General features: G+C 44.6%; 1 protein-coding gene across 1 annotated transcript in view; it reads left to right on the top strand.

Annotated features, from left to right (window-relative positions):
• EML2 (EMAP like 2) overlaps window positions 1–23,994 on the top strand; it is a 312,721-nt gene that overhangs the window by 23,254 nt on the left and 265,473 nt on the right. The window contains exons 2-5 of the mRNA XM_030218113.1: window positions 649–763; window positions 4,543–4,569; window positions 11,101–11,118; window positions 20,840–20,900. Of these exons, the coding sequence (XP_030073973.1) occupies window positions 649–763; window positions 4,543–4,569; window positions 11,101–11,118; window positions 20,840–20,900 (221 nt within the window). The remainder of the gene's footprint in view (window positions 1–648; window positions 764–4,542; window positions 4,570–11,100; window positions 11,119–20,839; window positions 20,901–23,994) is intronic.

Genomic DNA, 23,994 nt, shown 5'->3' with positions numbered 1-23,994 from the left:
ATGGATGTTCTTGCCACACATGACCAGTACATGACCATTTTCCCCTGTGTTTTAGGACAGGCTCTACATCGGCAGATCCTGTTGTAAGATACGAACAGAACTGGAGATGTCCTGACATGAAAGTCTCAAGTCTCACTTCTAAATCTTTTCTAAAATGCCACTCCACATGTATATTGCTCATTTTAATTTGTCAACAGCCTCAAGCCCTGATCATCGAATAAGCAGGGCATAAATTAATTTACATTAAATAGTTTTAAGTCTAGAAGAAACTCCATGAAAATAACAGGTAGTAGATTTAAAACAATTTGCAGAAAATACTTTTTCACTCATCACACAAGTAAACTATGGAGGTTGTTGCTGGAGGATATGATCAAGAGATCTAGCATAGATGGGTTTAAAATGGAGGTTGGACAAGCTCCTGAAAGAAAAGTCTAAACAATTAATAGTGAAGATAATTTGAGAAAGACCACTACTTGTACCTTTTAATGAGTAAAAAGGAATGGAACTGCACTTTGGAACATGAAGGTACTTTCAGAGACAGCACACTACACTTCATATAATGTTGGTTTAACCAAACATGCATATCTTATGTTCCTATGTTTCCCAGTAAAGTCCCTTTTCTAAGAACTGATTGTTTCTTTTTTACAGTGTGCCAACTGCTAAAGTGCCTGCCCTCCAAGTCCAACCTGCCCAATGGGGTGATACCACCTAAGAGAACGGGCTTCGCCACCTCCCCTTCCTCCCCGAAGAAAGAAATGGTGCTGTCCTATGGCAAAAGGTAGCAGCTTCTCTCCCTTCCTGCCTCTCAGCATTCCATTAGGCTGCTGCTCTCATTTCCTCTTTCCCATTATTCCCTTGTGTTGCAGCTCTCCTGAATCCTATCTGCTCAGCAATTCCCTGTGTTGTTTTCCCTTTTCCTCTTTCCCAGCATTCCCCTGTGCTGCTGCTCTCCTCAATCCCTCCATCTCTCCCAGCATTCCCCTGTGCTGCTGGCCTCCTCATTGGGTCCCTACCAGCATTCCCCTGTATTGTTGCTCTCCTCATTCCCTCTCTCTGACCAGTTACCTGTGCTGCTAGTCTCCTCCTTCCCAGCATTCCTTTTAATTACCTTTGATGGCTAGTCTCTATCTCCTTTATAGGGCATAAGACTCTCACCAAGGTGTATCAGGATTTAGAGAGGAGCAGTAAATAGTATATCATACATCAAATATTCAGAGCAGATCCCAATAAAATAGCTAGGCATACTGTTGAGTCAAAGAAGAGTCAAATCGGGTATCAATATTTCCCACTTCTAAACATTTGAATAGTCTTCTATCGTGAGATAAACACAGCTATTGTATTTTTTATTTTTTCTTTGTTTAACTAAATGCACAATTTCATAGTAATATTGAACCAATGAAAAAAAACATCAGTATAAAATAGGTATTAATAAAGTGATATCAACTGCATAACTATAGTAATGCACGTCAAATTGTGAAAATCTGTCCCCAGAAGAACTCATAAATAGATTAAATAAAGTTGGGAAGAGTGTGGATCCCTGGGGGACACTCAGGGCCACTGAAATGGGGGGGGGGGGGGGGGAGAAGATTCCCCGGGCCTGGCATCCAAGGGGGTTCTGGTGCGGAGGTATGTCTCTCTCCTGCTCCTGTGTGTCAGAACCCGGGTGATAACCAGGGTCCCAGCACATAGGAGCAGGAGAGTGATAGGCTGAATGAAGAGCAGATGCAGGAAGGTAAGGGGGCGGGAGCAGTGGATGCCCAAATGGGGGCGGTATGTGGGGGATGGCGGTGGCCCGTGGGGTGTGGTGGCAGTGGCTGCGGCAGCCCTGCCCCGGGCCTGGCTCTGTCTCTCGGCAGCCTGGAGACACTGCATGTAACATTCCACATTTCAGACAGAACACCACCCGTTTTAACCCTATAAATTCTATTTGTCAAAAAATCTCTAAATCATTGCAAAATGTTTCCAGATATACCTAAGTCATTTAAATGTCCTAATAGTACTGTGTGATCTACATGATCAAAGGCAGAGCTGTAAGTCAAATTGCTAATTAAAGCATGATTCCCTGTGAGGAAGTCTATAGGATGCTGCCACTCTCCCTTAACAGCACTCCCTCACAGTGTGAGAACCATCTTAAAATTCACGATCTTGCCTGGAGGGGAGGGGGAGTGATATAGGAGGGATGGAGCCAGGAGGGCATGTTCCAGGAAGTATAAAAGCTGAAGGCACAGCTAGGTTAAGAGAGGACCAGAGGGAACAGTGAATGCCCAGTTCATATGCCTCCACCACTTATCTGTGAGCTGCAACAATGGCAGGCAGGTAGGCCAAGTTCAACTTGGGACTAACTGTATGCTTGGCCCAGCTGGAAGCTGACTAATGAATGCTGTTGTCTAGAGACAGTAGTGCATGCCCTGGGACAACGGGAGGACTTTGCTTACATCTAAGGACTAAATAATGTATGTTATTTTTTCCCTTGCCCATGAAGCTAACAGGACTCCCATACCTAGCACTTTTAATAAAGTATTTTATTTTTTCACTTTACCCCACTGTGTAGCTCCAGTTTGCCCGAGCTCTGAGATGCTCTCATTTATGTTACCATATATGGTTCTGGCAGTGGAATATGAGCTTACCTTTTAGAAGAAGCCAAAACCCTTAGCCTCCTGAACTCGGGGCCTGGTAGAACTACCATACAGGAAAATGTGCAAAAAGGGAAAGCCCTGCCCTAGTTAGGGATTGGAAGAAATATAGTAAGTTCTGGACAGGCAGGCTTTATTTTGGGGTTGCTCCTCTTGCACAGTGGGTGCTAAAGCTAAAAGGAAAACTTGGAAAAACTGTTTCAGGCTTTAGTGGAAGGCCAGCAGCAGTTGCAACAAGGGGTGCAGAAGCAAGGGGTATAACAACAGACTTCCCAGAAATCTCTGGAAGCCCAACAGAATTTTGTTACTCAAGTGATGCAAGCACTACAGGCACCAAAGCTACAAACTCCAGTTCCAGTATTACTGAAGATGGCACTGAAAGATAATCTGGACTACGTCTGATAAACTTTGAGAGAATTGCTTGTCTATTTGGTTGGCAAGAAGCATCATGGACTGTTTACTTAGGGAATCTACTGACAGGTAACAGCCAAACTGCATTTCAAGATGTCAACTTCAACAGAAGTTGACAACAGAAGTTAAGGCTTACTTTTTAGAGAGGGCAGGCTGCACACAAGAAGCCTATTGCCAGTGATTCTGAAAGGGGTGTGTGTCTACAAGAGAAGCAGAGCCTCTGGCGTTTCTTTTATAGGCTTAAAGAAGTAGCCTGGAGGAGGCTGCAGACTGAAGGCAAGACTGGCCTGGAGACAGTGAGAATTGTTCTCCTTAAAAGCCCTATAGGTACTGCTCCATCCATGAAACACTGGATGAGGCAACACCCTAATTGACACCAGAAAGTGCCTTGGAAGTGGCCAAGGTTTTCTGTCATGTGCAACCAGAACTGGAGCTTGGCAAGGACAAAGAACAAGCTGTGAGTTCTGGGAAGAGAAGAGAGGGAGCAGGGTCTAAGGACCGGAAGCCAGCCTGTAGCCTGGCATCTCAGGGAAAGGGGCTGGAACGATGGAGGCCCTGTTCGCCAAGAGTCCAGCATACTATGCTGACCCAGTCATGAGAATCCCACTCTCTCATCTGTTTCAGATGCAATGAGAAGAGCTATCTAGCTTGGGATTGCCAGGAGTTAGACAAAGAAGCCATGGATGTGAGTGCTTTAGCTCCGCACTGCTGCAGTTTTGTGGAGGCTTTCCAACCCAAGAGCAAGAACTGTGTGCTACAAGTTGAGTTGTATGGGACTCCTTACCAGATGCTGGTAGATTCTGCCAGTGTCAAGACCCTAGTTCCTTGGCTGCAAGTGAGCTATGAACGGACTATGACATCCACAATTACTGTGACATCTACAATTACTGCCTTTTTATTAAGAAAATGTTCTCATTCTCAGTGTGTTTTAGATCACTGTCCTGTTTCTATGTTTTCAACTATTCTCCAGGTGAATTTACAATGGCTAACTGATGAATTTAAATTTTTACTAACGTCTGGTTCTTTACCATTTGACATGGGTAAAATTGTATTGACACCAATACCTAAAGGCAGTACAGCTGGTCTTTCTCAGCCTTCAAGTTACTGCCCTATTGCAAGCATACCTTTCTTTACTAAGATAATTGAAGCTTATGTAAGCCAACTTTTTATTGAATATATGGATAGATTTTCCTGTTTACATTTCTCTCAATTTGGATTTAGACCTGTTTATAGCACTGAAACACTTCTTTATGTTTCAACAATTTTTATTGATGAACCATCATAGTGAACAATCAAGCATGCAATATACAATAAATTGTTAACAAAACCATCTAAGTGCGAATAAGATAATAGTCGCATCATCAACATTTTTTAAACATTCTTCTCTCCCCCCTACCCAATCTCGTACCCCACCCCTCCCTCCAATTTTATTATTGTCTAAATTTATGTATTAAAATACATAAGCTTGTGAAACCATATTTCCAAAACGGGCACATAGTCCAACAACGAAGATTCGAGGTTCAGTGTAACTATGCATGCCCTGCACCATTTTGTAAATGTAACAATAGTCACGCTTGGAGACCCCCAGGTGAGAGGCCTTGTACTGATAGCCTCTTGCTTCCTATGTATAAACATTTCCATAAAGGATCATCCAAATTTACTTCATGCAAGATATACAACCTTAAAACAGCCCATATCATCGAGTGATGCAGAAAATTATCCCCCAAAACTACCCCCCCCCCACCTCCCCACCTAAACTCACCCCTCCCTAATGCTTAAAAAAATCAACAATCTGGAAGAGAATTTAAGACAAAACTTTGAGCTCTAAGGGACAGATACCATATATAAGGCTCCCAGGTTGCGAGGTACTACTGGTGCCTCCAGGATGAAACACTTCTTTTAGTGATGACCTATTATGTGAAGGAGATTTTAAGTGCTAAGAGACAGATCGTCCTATTATAGTTTGATATCTCGGCAGCATTTGATGCTGTTGATCATGCTTTATTACTCTCTAGGAAGGTAGATATTGGTATCTTGGAGCCCATGTTTAACTGGTTCACTGATTTTTTTTTAAGGAACTGTAGCTATTGTATACATCAAAATAAAGAGTTTTCAAGATACTGGTCACCTGGATGTGGAGTCCCTCAGGGATCACCTTTAGCCCCGGTATTGTTTAATTTTTCTATGTCAACTTTAGGACAACTTAGATTGAATACTGGAGAGAAGTTATTATCTTATGCAGATGATATTTTACTTCTTTTGCCAGTTCCTCTTAAAATTTCTGAATTGTCAGATATTATTACATTGGGGATATCTAAAATTCAGGAATGAGCTTCACTAAATAGGTTAAAATTAAACTCTAACAAAACTAAGGTCTTGTGGTTCAATAAATGAGTTGAAATTATTCCTATTACTATCAGACCGGCTGAGGATAAGATCTTACCTACTGAACGGAATCTTGGGTATTGGGAGTGATTCTGGATTCCTCATTGTTTTATGACTCTCCGGTGAATCATTTATGGAAGAAGACCTATTTTTAAGCTGAAGCAATTGAGGTTGATATAAGCTTTTTTTCACTAGGGAGGCATTTGCTCTTTTGGTGAAGATGATAATATTGCCCCATCTTGCTTATTGTAATATGCTGTATTTGGGGCTCGGTTCGAAATATCTAAAGAAGCTTCAACTTATACAAAAAACTGGTGCAAGATTAATTTTTAAAGTGAATAGATTTACAAGTGTTTCGAGTTATATGAAGATATTACATTGGCTTCGGTAGCTGAACATGTTTTATTTAAATCATTCTGTTTATTACATCCGATTATTTATGGTTCCACTTCGTGTTTATTGATTAGTTCAGTTTGAAAATCCCATTTTGGTTATTCTCCTAGGCTGCTTAAACAGCTTATTTTACGTCCTTTGTCTTATACGGTTTCTAAGGATACTTAATACCATAAGTACATAAGTAATGACATACTGGGAAAAGACCAAGGGTCCATTCTATACATGTTATTTCCGGAATTGTGGATTTTTCCCAAGTCCATTTAGTAGCGGTTTATGGACTTGTCCTTTAGGAAACCGTCCAACCCCTTTTTAAACTCTGCTAAGCTAACCGCCTTCACAACTGTCTCCGGCAACAAATTCCAGAGTTTAATTATATGTTGGGTGAAGAAACATTTTCTCCGATTTGTTTTAAATTTACTACACTGTAGTTTCATCGCATGCCCCCTAGTCCTAGTATTTTTGGAAAGCGTGAATAGACGCTTCACATCCACCTGTTCCACTCCACTCATTATTTTATATACCTCTATCATGTCTCCCCTCAGCCGTGTCTTCTCCAAGCTGAATAGCCCTAACCTCCTTAATCTTTCTTCATAGGGAAGTCGTCCCATCCCCGCTATCATTTTAGTCGCCCTTCGCTGCACCTTTTCCAATTCTACTATATCTTTCTTGAGATGCGGCGACCAGAATTGAACACAATACTCAAGGTGCGGTCGCACCATGGAGCGATACAACGGCATTATAACATCCTCACACCTGTTTTCCATACCTTTCCTAATAATACCCAACATTCTATTCGCTTTCCTAGCCGCAGCAGCACACTGAGCAGAAGGTTTCAGCATATTATCGACAACTACACCCAGATCCCTTTCTTGGTCCGTAACTCCTAACGTGGAACCTTGCATGACGTAGCTATAATTCGGGTTCTTTTTCCCCACATGCATCACCTTGCACTTGCTCACATTAAACATCATATGCCATTTAGCCACCCAGTCTCCCAGTCTCGTAAGGTCCTCTTGTAATTTTTCACAATCCTGTCGCGATTTAACAACTTTGAATAACTTTGTGTCATCAGCAAATTTAATTACCTTGCTAGTTACACCTATCTCCAAATCATTTATAAATATATTAAAAAGCAGCGGTCTTAGCACAGACCCCTGAGGAACCCCACTAACTACCCTTCTCCATTGTGAATACTGCCCATTTAACCCCACTCTCTGTTTCCTATCCTTCAGTTTTTAATCCACATTTCCTCCTATCCCATGACCCTCCAATTTCCTCTATAGCCTTTCATGAGGTACCTTGTCAAACGCCTTTTGAAAATCCAGATACCATTTTTGCTGTTGTTATAATACCACTATGGAACTCTCTCCCATTAATTATTAGATCTGAGATGAACTATTTGAAATTTTGCAGACTCATCTTTTTGAACATTGTTACTAATTTACTACATCTTTTATTAATCTTTTATTATGCCAATTATGCTATGTTTAATTTTGTATTATTTTTATTTGTGTATCGCCTTGAACCTTAATTTTAAGGGAAATAGCGATTGATAAGAACAATATTGACATTGATATTGGCCTGCATACATAGGGACTGGAGCAGTATCCTACAGCTCAGGTATCACTCAAACCAGCAGTCAGGCAAGCTCAGATGGAGGTGGCAGTCTTGCCTTGGCTCCCCCTATCCAATTGTCCTGGATTGGGACTTCCTAAACTTTGGAACTGTTTGAGCCAAAGTAACTGCTGGTCCAAGGAAAGAAGTCAAGGAGAGACAGAAGAATAAGTCCCAAAAGGAAAAGGGGACTTCCTAAATTCAGCAGGTAGAGTTTGAAGGCCCATCTCACAACCCATTCAGAGGGCTGCAGGGAATCATTCCCTGGTATTTGGAGGGCATTGGTGGCCCAGATCATTTATCAGCAGTGGTGTATTACTAATGGGAGGAGAAGGACCCCCTTCCGGGCCCATCAGTAGAAGTTCAGGACCAACCGGTGCTGCCCAGAGAGCTGTCAAAAGCCACCTGCTATATTGCTGAATTGGAAGAGGATTGAGAGCAAGCAGCTAGGTATATAAAGAGACTATGAGAGGAGAAGGAATCTCTCCAAGTCGCTGAATTGGAAGAGGATTGAGAGCAAGCAGCTAGGTATATAAGGAGACTATGAGTGAAGGAATCTCTCCAAGTTCAACTGACCAAAACTCAGAAAGAGATTAGGAAGCAAGCTGAGAAGTAGGTGAAGGAACTGCAGGCCGCTTGTGTCACTGTGGAAGCCAAGGAAAATGGATTATTCAAGACCATTGAGCAGCAAGCTGAGGAAATAAGACAGTTGGGGGCCAACATTTTGGGAGAAGGTCCTCAGAAAGCAGTATTGCCACTAGAAGATAAGATCTGGGAACTACTGTCTGAAACCTGGGAGAGGGAACTGGAGGTTACAGAGTTAAGAATCAGTTTGGAGAATGAGAGAGCAGAGGTTACTCAGCTGCAAGAGAAAGTAACCCTTATAAAGACCTCTAAAGACTATGCAGAAACAAGCAGAAAAGAGGTTTAGAGAATTGCAGGAAGCCAAGAGCTCACCCAGGCTGCAGAGGAATGGTATAAGAAGGCCAGCAGGGAAGTTAGGCAGCTGAAACAGAAGCTGGTACTTGTAGTACCCCTGGGACAATACAATGAATTGCAGGGGGCAACTGATGGGAACTTGGTGGAGCTATGGTACCGCGCTAGCACAAATTCAAATGCTGGCTGGCATGAATTCTGCTCTACAGCTTCAATTGCTAGAACACCAGAGAAAAGCAACAGCAGTACCAAACGAGTCCTGTGGGAACAGCTGGCCCAGGCAGAAGTGGCCAAAGAGGAGATATACAAGGAGCTGGAGGGTTTACCTACAGAACTCAAGGAGTCTTCCCGGAGGAGACACATATTGAATAAACAGAGCCACAGTATGAAAACACAAACTCTGGAGGGTGATGTGAAGGACTTGGACTCCACTGCTCGGGAGCAAAAATAGTGCTCACCTTTAAAGTGGGCAGATTTATGGGGTGAATGTCATGTTCTAATTGCCACCATTTCCCAAGCCTACTCCCATTTTTCTGGAATGCAGAGACTTTGCTTGTAGCTAAAAGTGCATCCAACTCCAGTGGCCTGAAGAGATCATCCATATGTGGAAGCTCCCCTAAGTGAGCTGCATGGAAGGGAACCCAGGTTGGTCGATTCCAGGAGACCATCGGCAGAAGCTGGTAATGCAGTGAAGGTGCCATTGCTGCCAGAAAGCCTAGCCAGTGTCGGTGGCCACAGCACACCAGAGATAATTACACTAGACCTACCAGAAGGTGTAGCTGACCGGTTTGGTGGCTTACATAGACCTTCAGGTGACAACAAGAGACCCTCACAAGTGTGGTGAGCACGTGTACCCTAAGAGCAGGATGGGGGTACTACCACTAACCCGAGAGGATAGCCTTAATTCACACAGCATCCAGAACCTGTCCCTACTGGATTACAAACCCAGGTTGACTTTTGGTGAGCTTCCTGGCAGTTGAAAAGAAATGAGCCAAAAGTTGATCCAATGCCATGCTGAGCTTCTTGTACAGGGGCCCTTTTGGAGCTTATCCATTTAACCCTGGAGGACGTGACCAAAGGGGAGGAAGAGGAGCTGGAGGCAGCAGTTGAGCAAGGTGCTGACCAGGTCTTGGTTGGAAAAGACTACGGGAAATTGTGCCTCCTGGTGAATGAGAAGCTTGTAACCTACTGCCTACCATGGTGGCTGGTGCAATGTTCACAGGATATGGGTAGCTTGAAGCCATTAGTGTTGCAGGGCCAGTGGTTGCTATGAATGAATTGTTCCACCTAAGTTATCGTGCTTGGAAGTCTTGACTGTCTAGGGAGTGGGGGTCTGAGTTTGCCTTGGGCAATTTTAGGAACCCTGGGTTTCAGTAGCAGCCCCTACCTTGGTTGGGAGGACCCTTGGAGTAGCAGACACTTTACTGGACATGGTTGAGCTGATGGAAAGGGTATGTGAGTCTATAGGATGCTGTCCTTCTCCCTTGATAGCACTCCCTCACAGTATGAAAACCACCTTAAGATTCACGATCCTGCCTGGGGGGGCAGTCCTAAAGGAGGGGTGAAGCCAGGAGGGCTTGTTACAGGAAGTATAAAAGCTCAGGGCACAGCTAGATTAAGAGAGGACCAGAGGGAAGAGCAAAGGTCCACTGCTTATACATCAACCATGTATCTGTGAACTGCAATAATTTATTTTATTTTAGTTACATTTGTACCCCGCACTTTTCCGACTCGTGGCAGGCACTTTTCCCACTCGTGGCAGGCTCAATGTGGCTTACACGGGGCAATGGAAGGTTAAGTGACTTGCCCAGAGTCACAAGGAGCTGCCTGTGCCTAAAGTGGGAATTGAACTCAGTTCCTCAGGACCAAAGTCCACCACCCTAACCACTAGGCCACTCCTCCACTCATAACAACCAGGTAAGCTGAGTTCAAAAGAACTGTATGTTTGACCCAGCCATATGCTGGCTGGTGAATGTAGAGACAGTAGTGCATGCTGTGGGCTGTAGGAGCAGGACAATGGGAGGACTTTGCTTATATCTAAGGACTAGTTTATGTTATTTTTCCACTGATGATGAAGCTAACATGACCTGGGGGTACCTAGCACTTTGAATAAAGTATTATTTTTTGTTCACCTTAACCTGCTGTATGGCTTCACTTTGTCTGGACTCCAGGCTTGCTCTCATTCACATTATTACATTTCCCCTTACTCAGTAGAGATCTAGCTTCTGATACAAGGGTCCTTAATACTGTTTCAGTACTATAATGACCAAATTGAGTCATATAAAGAATATCATGAGATTCTAAATAAATTCAATGGGGAAGAAATTGCAATCATATATCTCACTATTTCTCTCTTTGTTCCCTCTGTGGAGGTGTCTCTCATATTTCTCATTCTTTCTTCCTCTGTGGGGTACCTCTGCTTGCCCCCACTAACGTGTGTACAGACTCACATTCAGCTGTATTATATTGACAACATATTACTGCATTTATTTCCTCGTTAGTGTGTAATCTCTACCTGCAGTGCATTGTTTGTAATGCAGTCTGGCATGTTACTGTAGTTACTTCCTGCTTATTGTGTGATCTTTTCTCCTAATGGTCACCCTCCTTTGCATGTGACCTTTTCTCCTTTAGTACAGACCCTAGGTCTTTCAGCACTGCCTTGTTACTCACTGAGGTTTCTTTCAATTTGTGCTTCATAGGTCACCTCATGCATGTGATCTAAAAGGTCTAACCTCTCTGCTTGGTGACCTGCCCTGTGCCATGGCCTCAGACACAGTTCCTATTGGTCTGCCCTCTCCCTCTAGCCTGTGGGTGTTCTTTTTGCTCCTTTTCTCTGCAGGGCAGTTCTTCATCTTGAAGACCATGCAGTGCTCCCTCTCCCTGTCCTATAAAAGCTGAATCCTCTTATTACCCATTCACACAAGTTCAACATCCTATTTCCAAATCTGAATTCTCTTTCCTGTGCCTACTTCTCAACTGCATCAGTTTATCTACCAAATATCTCCACTTCTAAACAACTGCTTCTTCAGAATATCACTTTCACTTCCCAGCAACAGTGATTATCCAGTTCAAAGGCTCTTGCCCTGAGGCAGCAAGACTTCTGGTTTCAGCTCAACACACTGTAAGTAAATTGCCTATATTTATTTGCAATAAACAGTTGAAATTCAGAAAAACAGAGTCTTCCTGTGGATGTTGAAAGTGCCGGGTTTATCAGTCTAAATAATATTAAATGTGCATGCTTTGTGAGGCCAGAATCAGTCTCTCATTTTGCTGTTTTTTTCTTTCTGCTCCCTCTGTGGGGGTGCCTCTCATAAGTCTATTTCTCTCTTAACTCTCTCTATGTAGGGGTGTCTCTCCTATTCTCTTTAACTTGATTTTTGTCCTTTTATATATTTATTTTTTCATTTTTGTTTTGCTCCTTTAGGGGCCCTTTTACAAAGCCGTGGTACGGCTACCGCGCCAATGGCGCATGGCAAATCAGCCCTACAGAAGCCTGGTGGTAGTGCAGGGTGTGCAGCACGCCATTTCCGGTGCTCAAAAAATAATTTTATTTTTTAGCACCAGGGGCTTACCTGGAGGTAAAAGGGTAGCCCTGTGTGCTGCCCGTTAGCGCAGGAGCCCTTACCACCTCCTAAATAGGAGGCATTAAGGGCTCCCCCAGGAAACAGCCATGCAGTAAGTGCTTAACTGACCACATGGCCATTTCCATTTTTAAAAAAAAACATCCTTTTACCCGCTGCGGTAAAAGGGGGCCTCGGCACTTGGCAAACCTGTGCGCTGATGCTACCACAGCGGTCCTTTTACGGCAGCTTGGTAAAAGGACCCCTTAGTTCTCTTGTTTCCTATCTTTGATTTAAACTTGACTGTTGAGTGCATAAGACCCTTCAGTATGAATTGTGGGAGACTCACTTTTGAAAAACCTGGAAGTGAACATAGTGGAATAACACTGAAACTATTCTAAAAGGCAAATTAAATCATAAAATCCAAGGTGTAATAAGTCCTCCCCTGAACTACAGTTTTTTGGATCTTACACACACTGCCCCAAGCTGAACCCTACCTTAAAACTACAGCCTGTTGAGTCTCATGCACATTGCCCCTTCCCACTGTTAAGAGTCTTCTGGGTCTCACAGCTCTTTCCACCAACCTGAGCCCTCCCTTGTTTGGGTTGTAATTGCTTTTATTGTTGGGTTTTAATTTTGTTCTTTGGACAGGTAGGTGGTATAGAAATATGATAAATGATAAATAGTATGGAAATTCAGCTCTACATTCAGAGTCACTGAGGTAAGCCCTCTTTAGTCCTATTGTTCTGGCAAGTTGGAGCACCTATAGTGATAAGCCACACTCAGTAATAAAACTGTAACACAGGCAGGACCTAGCTTATACACTGCAGTGTGTGTAGAAATACAACTTAGACTCTGGTCACATCATTCAGTTTTGGAGCAAGGATTTTAGCCACTACATAAGTCTTGTCCAGGACCAGCCCTGGGTGGATAACGTGTCTGCCTAGGGAGGCAGTATATAGGGGGTGGCATTATAGCAAAAGAGTATCTTCTAAACTCACCTTCCTTACCCCAGTCCTGTGTCCAGTATGCTTCCAATGCCACCACTACCACAGTTGCACCTCTCCCCAGTTGTTTTTAAAGCCCTGCATGCAGTAGAGGCCCAAATCTCTGAAGACATTCTTCTTCAGCAAGGCCTACAATGAGAACCTACAGCCTCACTAAGTCACCTCACCAACCCACTCAATTATGAACGCTTACCTTCTATAACTACCCTAATCACTCTCTTCTTTCTTCTTTTTTCCCGTCCTAATCGCTACACATTACTAACTGTATCTGATCTGATATCCTGAAATGACACATTGAGCCTGCAAATAGGTGGGGGAATGTGGGATACAAATGCAATAAATAATAATAAATAATAATAATTCAAACACTGCTGTCTCTTGCTCTCCCCCTGATAATAAGCATGGGAGGAGGGAGGGAAGCATTGGTGCATGAGCTCAGGCCTATACTGCAAGATCCTGTGCCAGAACACGGGGATTTCAGAATCTGGCTGGGAAGAGGTACAATAGCAGTGCTACTGGGGGAGGATGCTGGACATGGGAATGGGGTCATGAAGTAACAATGAGATGCTGGGCACAGGGGAGGGAGGTGGATAGATAGAGAGACAAGATGAACCAGGAAGGGGGTATGGAGAGAAAGGGAAAATGAAACACTGGGCTCTGGTGGAGAGGGGAAGGGGAGATGCTGAACAGACTTGGTTCAACACTAGCTAGCTAGAACATCTTTTGTTGTAACAAACATTTTGGGTTATGATGTGCTTCTGTTCAGAATGTGGACATGAGGCAGCCATGGGCAAAGAATAATTCTGAGAAATCATATTAAGGGTTAATTCTGTTAAAATCTGGGGTTTAAAAGTGGTGTTTGAATTCTAGCTTTTTACCTTGCAAGCAAGATAAAGGAATGCAGGCTGGAATTAATTACTAGAAGTCTAGCGTTTGCCGGGCTGGGTTAGAAAGGTCAGAAAGACCCTTGTGATTGATGGATTGCTAAGCAAACACATATGTATTCTATTATGAGCCGGCATATTGCAGGCAGTTTGTTTAGGATTAGTTTAAAATGCTTAGAAGAAAATACTATTTAGAGAGAGAGGCAATAGATTAGTATTTACAAGTTTTTGATATTTAGAATATGTCTTATAAGGATGCTCATTTTAGAATATGTTTACTCTGTGTAGTTAAATGTAGAATACCTTTTTAAATCTAATGTTACTCTCTGCTGTATTTTCTAAGCAAAGACTGCAGTGAAGAGGCCAACATGTGTTTTGAGTTTTCTGTGGTCCTAGCAAGTTCTGTGTATAAGCTGATAGGTGAAAAAGGTCAGGAAAAGTCTTGATTAATTATAGGTAACTGTAGGAATAGTCCTGAAAGTATATCTGTATGCTATTAAGTAAGACTGACTTTTGACCCCTTTAATGAATGCCAGAGTCCAGTAAGCAATTTAAGCTATAGCTGAGAAATCAATCATGATGAGAATATAAGAGTTCTAGTGCCATATTGTCTGGCTTGAGGGGCCCCAGGTTAGAGGTCAGTTTGAGGAATACCAAACCTATGTAACTGATATTTCAAAAGTAATGATTGGTTGAGGCAAAGTGACCAATCTATTCCTTAACCAATTGGAGAGTAAGGGGGGGCTAGGCTAGGAGGGGGATAGAAACTGTATTTAAGTAAGAGCAGAAGCAGTTTACGTCAGAAGAAAGGAAGAAAGCTGGAAGACAACAGGAGAGACAGCAGAAGAGAAGCAGCTGAGACAGAAGCCACATGATACAAAAGAGCTGAGAGAAAGAGAAGAGAGCTAGAACTGATGTCCTGCTTTGTTTGCTGGCAAATAAAGAAGATTTCTCTCTCATACTGGTGTGTGCTGTCTGACTCCTGAAGTATCACAAATTCCTATCTCAATTCCTGCAACAATTCTTGGTGGCAGCGGTGGGATCCTGAATCCTGCATTAATCCCAGCACCCAACTGACTGGAGAACATTCGCCGGGTATGTATTCTGTATTCTGTATTATAATTCTAGCTAGAAAGTTGTAAACCAGCCCCCTCAAAAATTGAGGGAAGGAGAGCCTGATCAACTCTCAGCGAAGGCCCTAGTACCTTCTAATCTAGAGGAGATTAGAAGCGAAAACGCTTGAGTTTATCTGTATCTGAGAAATCTGAAATTGTTGGGTGGGATTTTCTGTATGGAATGTGTGATGCGTGAATGATTAAATGAGTGCGGACTTCTTATAGCTGCGTTTTCAATTAACGCGAGTTCAATTGGCCAGCGACAGAAGGAAGCGATTGTTGTTTGTTCTACCCTTTTGTTTCCGGATCTGCGGACCCCTTACCGCAAATCCAAAAACTCCCTCCCTTTTGTGTGTTGTAACTGTAAGCATTATGGGTGGGACATCATCTAGACAAATTGCTACCCCCCTAGATTGTATGCTTAAGAACTTTAAAAAAGGCTTTTTAATTAATGACTATGGACAGACTTTAAGCTCAAGTACTTTAAGAACCTTGTGTGAAGTTGAGTGGCCATCTATGGGAGTGGGGTGGCCCCCTAGTGGCAGCTTAGATATTGAAGTAATCCGGAAGGTCTACAGCATAGTTGTAGGAGAACCAGAATATTCTGAACAACTCCCTTATATAGATTCCTGGGACAGCCTTGTGACTGACCCTCCCTCGTGGTTGAAAACTTATATGGGATCCCCAGTAAAATTCATGTTAGGCCAAGTTCAAAGAAAGATTAGAAAATCTAAACTAGAAGAGGGAAAGAGCCCCAGGAAGCCTACCACCCAATCGGTGGCTTCCGCCCCTACCCTGTCCGAGAAACCCATACTCTCTGATGACCCCTCAGACCTTGAGCCACCACCTTATGGCCCATTGTTGGGGTTCCGTGCCACCCCTAGAGATCCACGCCGCCCAGCCCAAGCCTCTCCAGCACAGGCTTCTCCGGATAGTTCTTCCCCTTCTGTGCAAAACCTGCCACACCCTAGGTTGGACTTTTCACCCAGTCTCTACCCTCCTCTGCCACATCCTCTCCTGTTAACCTCCGAAGACCCACTTTGGGCTCCACTCCCTGACTCCTCAACTCCTGACAGCCCAGCCTCTCCCTCTAGTACCCCTACCCATTCATTAGGGGCCCGGCATCCCTTTCAATGGACTGAATCACCTGTGACCACCTCTCAGTCTATGAGTACCCCTCCCCATCCCTCAGGGGTTCAACCTACCTCCACTGAATGGGTTAGACCCGCTGCAATTACTTTTGAGCATGATAGGAGGGTAGCTCCTAGCTCTACCTCAGGTTCCATTCCCACCTCCTCGAGAGTTCTGCCACTCCGACAGGTAACCATCACTCGACCGGATCCTAATAATGAGGGTCAGGTTATACAGGCACAGGCCTACCAGTATGTACCCTTCACAACCACCGATCTCCTGAATTGGAAGACGCATTACCCCTCTTATACTGAAAAGCCTCAGGCAGTGGTGGACCTAGTGACTAGCATTATGGCCACCCATAACCCAACCTGGACTGATTGTCAACAACTTCTCCTGACCCTCTTCACAACTGAGGAGAGGCGGAAGATTTTGCAAAATGCTGAGGCCATCACACGAGAGCGTGTCCCCGGGGGGACACAGGACCCAGAGGGGTGGGTTAGAGCTCGGTTTCCTCGCGCAGCTCCAGTTTGGGATCCAAATGATGGGCAGCACTATGAACTGTTGTCTGGCTATCGCCGGGACTTGCTGGAAGGTATGAGGAAAGGCATAAAGAGGCCCATTAATCTAGCAAAGGTCTCTGAAATTCTCCAAGGGGCAACTGAATCCCCTGGGGCCTTTCTAGAGCGACTAATTGAAGCCTACAGAACATACACCCCATTTGACCCTGAAGCCCAAGAAAACCAGAGAATGGTGAATAGTGCATTGGTGGCCCAGAGTATGCCAGATATCCGGAAGAAGTTGCAGCGTCAGGAGGGATTCGCAGGGATGAATACCACCCAGCTAATTGAGATCGCAACCAAGGTTTTCATTAATAGAGATCAGGAGGTGCGCCGAGAGGCTGACCGGAAGATGCAGAAGAAGGCCGACCTTTTAGCGGCAGCCATTACTAATTCCACCCATAATCGAGGTCGACCTCTAGCTAATGGGAAGCCAAAGTGGGACCCCGGACCACCAGCCAGGCCCCGAGATTCCTTCAATCAATCCCGGCCAAGGGGGGAGAATCCCAGACCAAGATTGGAGAGGGATCAGTGTGCCTATTGTAAGGAAAGAGGGCACTGGAAAGATGAATGCCCCCAGAGGCGCCAGGGACTGAGAAGGGGACCAGGAGATCGAGGAAGCCGAGGCCGAGTTCGAGAGGGAAGATATGAGCCTCCTGAATCTGACATCATCGGGATAGCCGAGATGGCAGAATGGGATGAATAGGACAGACCGGGTTCCTACAAACTGGGCTCCCAGGAACCTATGGTCAAGTTAACTATAGGGAGCCGCTCAATTCCATTCATGATTGATACAGGAGCTGAACATTCTGTTGTGACGGAGCGATTAGCGCCTGTGTCTGGAAAAACTGTCCGAGTGGTGGGAGCCACGGGGGTGCAGAACCGGAGGCCCTTCCTGACAACCCGTAGATGCCAATTAGGCTCACACACAGTCACTCATGAATTCCTGTATATGTCAGACTGTCCAATCCCTTTGTTAGGCCGAGACCTGCTGTCCAAGCTTAGGGCCCAAATTTCCTTTGATTCTGATGGCCAGACTTCAGTCTCCTTTCGGCCCCCGATATCCAGCCCTAAGGGTATATTGAGTTTCTGCTGCCCTCTTGAAGAAGAATGGCGGCTGCATCAGTCGCATGGCCAAGTTGACCTACCCCTGGCAGACAGCTTTCAGGTTAGTGGGGTATGGGCAGAAGATAATCCCCCAGGGTTGGCCCGAAATATTCCTCCTGTACATGTAGATTTACTTCCAAGTGCCCGGCCAATCCATCTTCGTCAATACCCAATTCCCAGAAAGGCTCTGGAAGGGATTCAAGCACATCTGAATCGTCTGTTATCCCATGGAATTATTCGACCTTGCCAGTCTCCATGGAATACGCCACTATTGCCAGTTCAGAAGCCAGGGACTGAGGACTACCGGCCAGTCCAAGACTTACGAGTGGTCAACAAATCCACTATCTCATTACACCCTGTAGTGCCTAATCCATATGTCCTGCTAGGATTGATACCTTCTGGAGCTACCCATTTCACGACACTAGACCTAAAAGATGCCTTCTTTTGTATTCGGGTGGCCCCCGCCAGTCAATTGCTTTTTGCCTTTCAATGGGAAAACCCAGTAACAGGAAGGAAGCTTCAGTATACATGGACTCGCCTGCCACAGGGGTTCAAGAACTCCCCCACCATTTTTGGGACTGGCCTAGGGCAAGACCTTAAGACTTTTAAATCTGAGCCTTCCAGGCGAGTTTTACTCCAGTATGTAGATGACCTCCTGATTGCAGCAGTGACCCAGGAAGAGTGTTTTGAGGCTACTAGAGATTTGCTGGAGCTACTCTTGGATGCAGGCTATAAGGTCTCACGCTCAAAGGCCCAACTTTGTCAGTCAGAAGTGAAGTATTTGGGCTTTTGCATTTCCCAGGGAAGTCGGAGACTGGATGCTAGTAGGAAGCAAGCAGTTGCTGCAATTCCCCAACCCAAGTCCAGAAGAGAAGTTAGGGAATTTCTGGGAGCAGCTGGATTCTGCAGAATTTGGATTCCAAATTTTGCACTGATGGCGAAACCCCTTTACCAAGCCACAAAGGGGGGTGAAAAGGAACCATTTGAATGGGGACCTACAGCTCAACAATCCTTCATTGCTATAAAGAAAGCCCTACTCCAAGCCCCTGCGTTAGGCCTTCCTGATGTGGAGAAACCTTTCTCACTGTATGTCCACGAGAGACAGGGGGTTGCTCTGGGTGTGCTGACCCAGATGATGGGATCCTGGCAGAGGCCTGTTGCATACCTGTCTAAACAGCTGGATGGAGTGGCTAAAGGATGGCCAGCCTGCATGAGGGCCATTGCAGCAACAGCCTTACTGGTCCAGGAAGCTGATAAGTTGACCTTGGGGCAAGAACTGGTTGTTAAAGTCCCCCATGCAGTTCTCACCCTCATGGAGTATAAGGGCAACCACTGGTTTACAAATAACCGCATGGTTAAGTACCAAGCTAGCTTGTGTGAGAATCCACGGATACACCTGGAAACAGTGGCTACATTTAATCCTGCCACTCTTTTGCCAGCATCTGAGGGACCACCAGATCATGACTGTATCCAAACTATGGATGAAGTGTACTCCAGTCGACCAGATCTTAAAGATGTTCCGTGGAGGGACCCAGATGTAATTTATTTTACAGATGGAAGCAGTTATGTGGAGAACTCTAAGCGACTGGCAGGCTATGCTGTGGTGACAGAGGACAAGGTGATAGAAGCGAGAGCCCTGCCCCAAGGAACTTCAGCCCAGAAAGCAGAACTTGTGGCCCTCATACGAGCTCTGGAGCTAGCAGCAGGACTGGTAACCAACATTTATACTGATTCTAAGTATGCCTTCACAACCCTACATGCTCATGGAGCTTTGTATAAGGAAAAGGGACTCATAAATGCTGCAGGCCAACCTGTTAAGTATGGACCTGAAATACTTCAGCTGCTAGAGGCTGTTTGGGCCCCCAAGAAGGTAGCTGTCATTCACTGTAGGGGACACCAAAGAATAGATACTCCAGTGGCCCGAGGGAATTGCCATGCTGATCGGGTGGCCAAGGAAGTTGCTCGAGGACCCCCAGCAAGTACTGTGACCCCCCTGTTCCAAATTCGATTGCAAGAATGGACACCTATGTATACCCAAATGGAAGAGAGATGGGCTCAAGAAGAAGGTGCAGTAAGGAGACCTGATGGCTGGTTACATCTCCCTGATACCAGAGTTCTGGTGCCACGCCATCTAGCTTGGCCTGTAGTGTCTCAAGCTCATGACCTATCACACTTAGGGAAAACAGCACTAGCCCGCCTACTCAATCGAGTAGTGGTGCTGGAAGGATTGGATAGTCTGGTTGCCACTGCCTCTGCCCGATGTACTCTCTGTGCCCAGAATAATGCTCGTCAGGGACCCCGTATTCCACCAGGAGTTCAGTCTAGAGGACTAACACCCTTTGAGTCCCTAGTTATAGACTTCACAGAAATGCCCAGGAGTGGTAGGTTCCGATACCTCTTAGTTATGGTTTGTACCTTTTCTGGGTGGGTGGAAGCATATCCTACAGTCACTGAGAAAGCCACAGAAGTAGCTCGAGCTCTCCTTAGGGATGTCATCCCCAGGTATGGATTGCCCCTTGTCATAGGTTCAGATAATGGTCCCGCCTTTGTTGAAGCTACACTTCAGGCCCTGTCCCGCGCATTGCGCATTACCTGGAAATTGCATTGTGCCTATCGTCCCCAGAGTTCAGGGCAGGTTGAGCGAGCAAACAGAAGCTTGAAAAATAGCCTAGCAAAGATTTGTCAGGAAACCCAATTGAAATGGCCACAGGCATTGCCACTAGCCCTCTTTCGCCTCCGATGCACCCCAACTAAAGGAACAGCCCTCTCTCCCTTTGAAATTGTGTATGGGAAGCCCCCAGCCATTTTACAGGGAATTAAGGGAGACATAGGGATTTTAGGGTCTGCCCAGGTGCAGGAGCAGGTAGCCCTCCTGGGTAAGATAATTTCTGAGCTTCAGTCTTATGTGAGAGAAATAAACCCTGTCCCCTTCCAGGCTCAGGTACATTCCTTCCTGCCAGGGGATAGAGTTTGGGTGAAAGACTGGAGGCTCCAGCCTTTGGGGCCCCGGTGGAAAGGACCTTTTACTGTTTTGCTTTCTACCCCTGCAGCTGTGAAGGTCGCAGGGATTACTCCATGGGTCCATTGGTCTCGAATTAAGTCTGCTGACCAGACTGAGCCCAGCACGGATCAGACGGAGCCTAGACAGTGGAGAGCAGAAAGTGATCCAGCGGAGCCATTGAAGTTGCGCTTGACCCGAACCAAAGAATCTACTAGCTGAAAAGAAGGGTCAACTGCATACTGCAGGAGCGGCTGAACTTCGGCTTCATACTGAGACTCTTTCTTGCCCAGATTCTGGCTTTCTTGGAATTTGAGAGCTTGATCCTTGTCAGTTGAGGGTCTATCCCAACTGGTATAAGAACTCAAAGACTGAGAACACTATATGAGAGTAATCTGTGATTAGCACAGACTGTTGAAATATTATTGCTTAATTAGTTTGCTGTATTTGTTTTAGATTAGGAAGAAAGAAAATGTTAGTAGTTTGGATGCTTTTGTTGTTTTCTACTCCTTGCCTCCTTGTTCCTAATACCCCAACTCGCTCCAACCTTTGGTTACACTCTGTCCAGGAACTAATTAGCCAGGCAAAGATTACTTCCCCTTGTATTGTGTGTTCCCGATTTTCTCCTTATACCACAGATGTCCCAGCTGTACCTGTCCCTGTGCAGCTCCCAGCTCTTATACCTCCCTATTTTTCGAGTTCAGGCCCTTGGAGCCAGGATTATACTTGGTGGTCCTTTTATAATGCTACCTCCCCCTCTGAATCTTCTCTAAGGCCAGTTTTTACGTCTCCCTATCCAGCTTCTGGAGTGTTTTGTTTAACAAGAAACATCTCAACTGTTCTTCCCATTCCCTGTAACTATACTAATGTTCTCCCAGAAAAAGGAGAATCTGTGTGGGTAGTTTCTCCAGGTACTCCTATGTGCCCTACTACCGTACCTGCAGATTATGACCCAGGTGATTATCTGGCTCCTAAGCGTACCACTGAGAGGACTATAGCGTCCAAGCTTATTTTCTACTTTCATAAGTCCCCGGGGTATGAAGAGTTACTAACAAATGAGCAGCCTGTCACAATTGGGGATTGGCACCTATGGTGTGCAAAGTCTCCATTTCGTCTTCGTTCCCCCTGGGATAGGGGCTCGCATTATGGGCACCCTAAGTACCTTGTCCAGCCTGAGCCAACATTTATTGGGAACTTTCCTCACCCTCTCCTTGGTCATTACTGGCTCTGTGATAATGTCCTCCACATGATTCTTCCCTCCACATATGATTTTTGTGTATTGGTAACCTTGAATTATTTTCCTAAAGTTATTCCTCTTAAGCCACCATCCCCGCACCGTTCTAAGCGAGAGGCTTTGTCCTTACCCTCCTCCGTTGCCACAGAGGATGAGGCGATTGAATCAGCCCTCCAGTATATTAATTCTACTTATCCTCTGACTAAAAAGAGACTTGTAGCCCTTTCTGCCACGGCCTGGATTCCAATTGGGGGCCCGGTAGCGGGTATTACTGAACTAGGTATGGCTACTCGGAGACTTCAGTCCCTACTTCATGTTTTAGTTCATGAGCTGAATGTGGTAGTCAATGCATTGCAGGATCAAATTAATGAATTAAGTATAGTTTCTCGGTATAATCGTATGGGTCTTGACTACCTCTTTGCAGCCCAGGGTGGTCTCTGCACAGTGCTAAATTCTTCAGAGTGCTGTACTATTGTCATAAATAGGACGCATGTAGTTAGGCATGCCATGGATAAAGTCCTACAGTTGGCTAGCCTTAATGTGGAGGATTACCGAGGAGGATTAGACCTTACCTCCTGGTGGTGGTCATTGACCTCCTGGATACGTCCCTTGTTCATTTCCCTAATAGTCTTAGTTTTAGCAGGGTTGTTGTTTTGTTTCTTGGCCTCATGTGCTTCGGCAGTATGCCGTCGGACCTTAACAAGTAAGGTAATGGTGATTCACAAGTCTATTCCCAGTTAGGATCACTATAATCTCCAGAGTTTGAGTTGTGAGACTTATCTCTGCATAAGCTGATTTTAGTCTCAAAGGGGGGAATGAGGCAGCCATGGGCAAAGAATAATTCTGAGAAATCATATTAAGGGTTAATTCTGTTAAAATCTGGGGTTTAAAAGTGGTGTTTGAATTCTAGCTTTTTACCTTGCAAGCAAGATAAAGGAATGCAGGCTGGAATTAATTACTAGAAGTCTAGCGTTTGCCGGGCTGGGTTAGAAAGGTCAGAAAGACCCTTGTGATTGATGGATTGCTAAGCAAACACATATGTATTCTATTATGAGCCGGCATATTGCAGGCAGTTTGTTTAGGATTAGTTTAAAATGCTTAGAAGAAAATACTATTTAGAGAGAGAGGCAATAGATTAGTATTTACAAGTTTTTGATATTTAGAATATGTCTTATAAGGATGCTCATTTTAGAATATGTTTACTCTGTGTAGTTAAATGTAGAATACCTTTTTAAATCTAATGTTACTCTCTGCTGTATTTTCTAAGCAAAGACTGCAGTGAAGAGGCCAACATGTGTTTTGAGTTTTCTGTGGTCCTAGCAAGTTCTGTGTATAAGCTGATAGGTGAAAAAGGTCAGGAAAAGTCTTGATTAATTATAGGTAACTGTAGGAATAGTCCTGAAAGTATATCTGTATGCTATTAAGTAAGACTGACTTTTGACCCCTTTAATGAATGCCAGAGTCCAGTAAGCAATTTAAGCTATAGCTGAGAAATCAATCATGATGAGAATATAAGAGTTCTAGTGCCATATTGTCTGGCTTGAGGGGCCCCAGGTTAGAGGTCAGTTTGAGGAATACCAAACCTATGTAACTGATATTTCAAAAGTAATGATTGGTTGAGGCAAAGTGACCAATCTATTCCTTAACCAATTGGAGAGTAAGGGGGGGCTAGGCTAGGAGGGGGATAGAAACTGTATTTAAGTAAGAGCAGAAGCAGTTTACGTCAGAAGAAAGGAAGAAAGCTGGAAGACAACAGGAGAGACAGCAGAAGAGAAGCAGCTGAGACAGAAGCCACATGATACAAAAGAGCTGAGGGAAAGAGAAGAGAGCTAGAACTGATGTCCTGCTTTGTTTGCTGGCAAATAAAGAAGATTTCTCTCTCATACTGGTGTGTGCTGTCTGACTCCTGAAGTATCACAAATTCCTATCTCAATTTCTGCAACAGACAAACTGGAGGCATTCTCCAAGAAGTGTGCTTTAGATGTACTGTGTAGCACTTTAATTTGTATAAGATTCCTAAAGC

The sequence above is a fragment of the Microcaecilia unicolor genome, chromosome 11, assembly GCF_901765095.1.
Source record: "Microcaecilia unicolor chromosome 11, aMicUni1.1, whole genome shotgun sequence".
Classification (NCBI taxonomy): domain Eukaryota; kingdom Metazoa; phylum Chordata; class Amphibia; order Gymnophiona; family Siphonopidae; genus Microcaecilia; species Microcaecilia unicolor.
The sequence above is the reverse complement of the archived record's forward strand: the minus strand, read 5'-3'. Positions and strand labels throughout refer to the sequence as shown.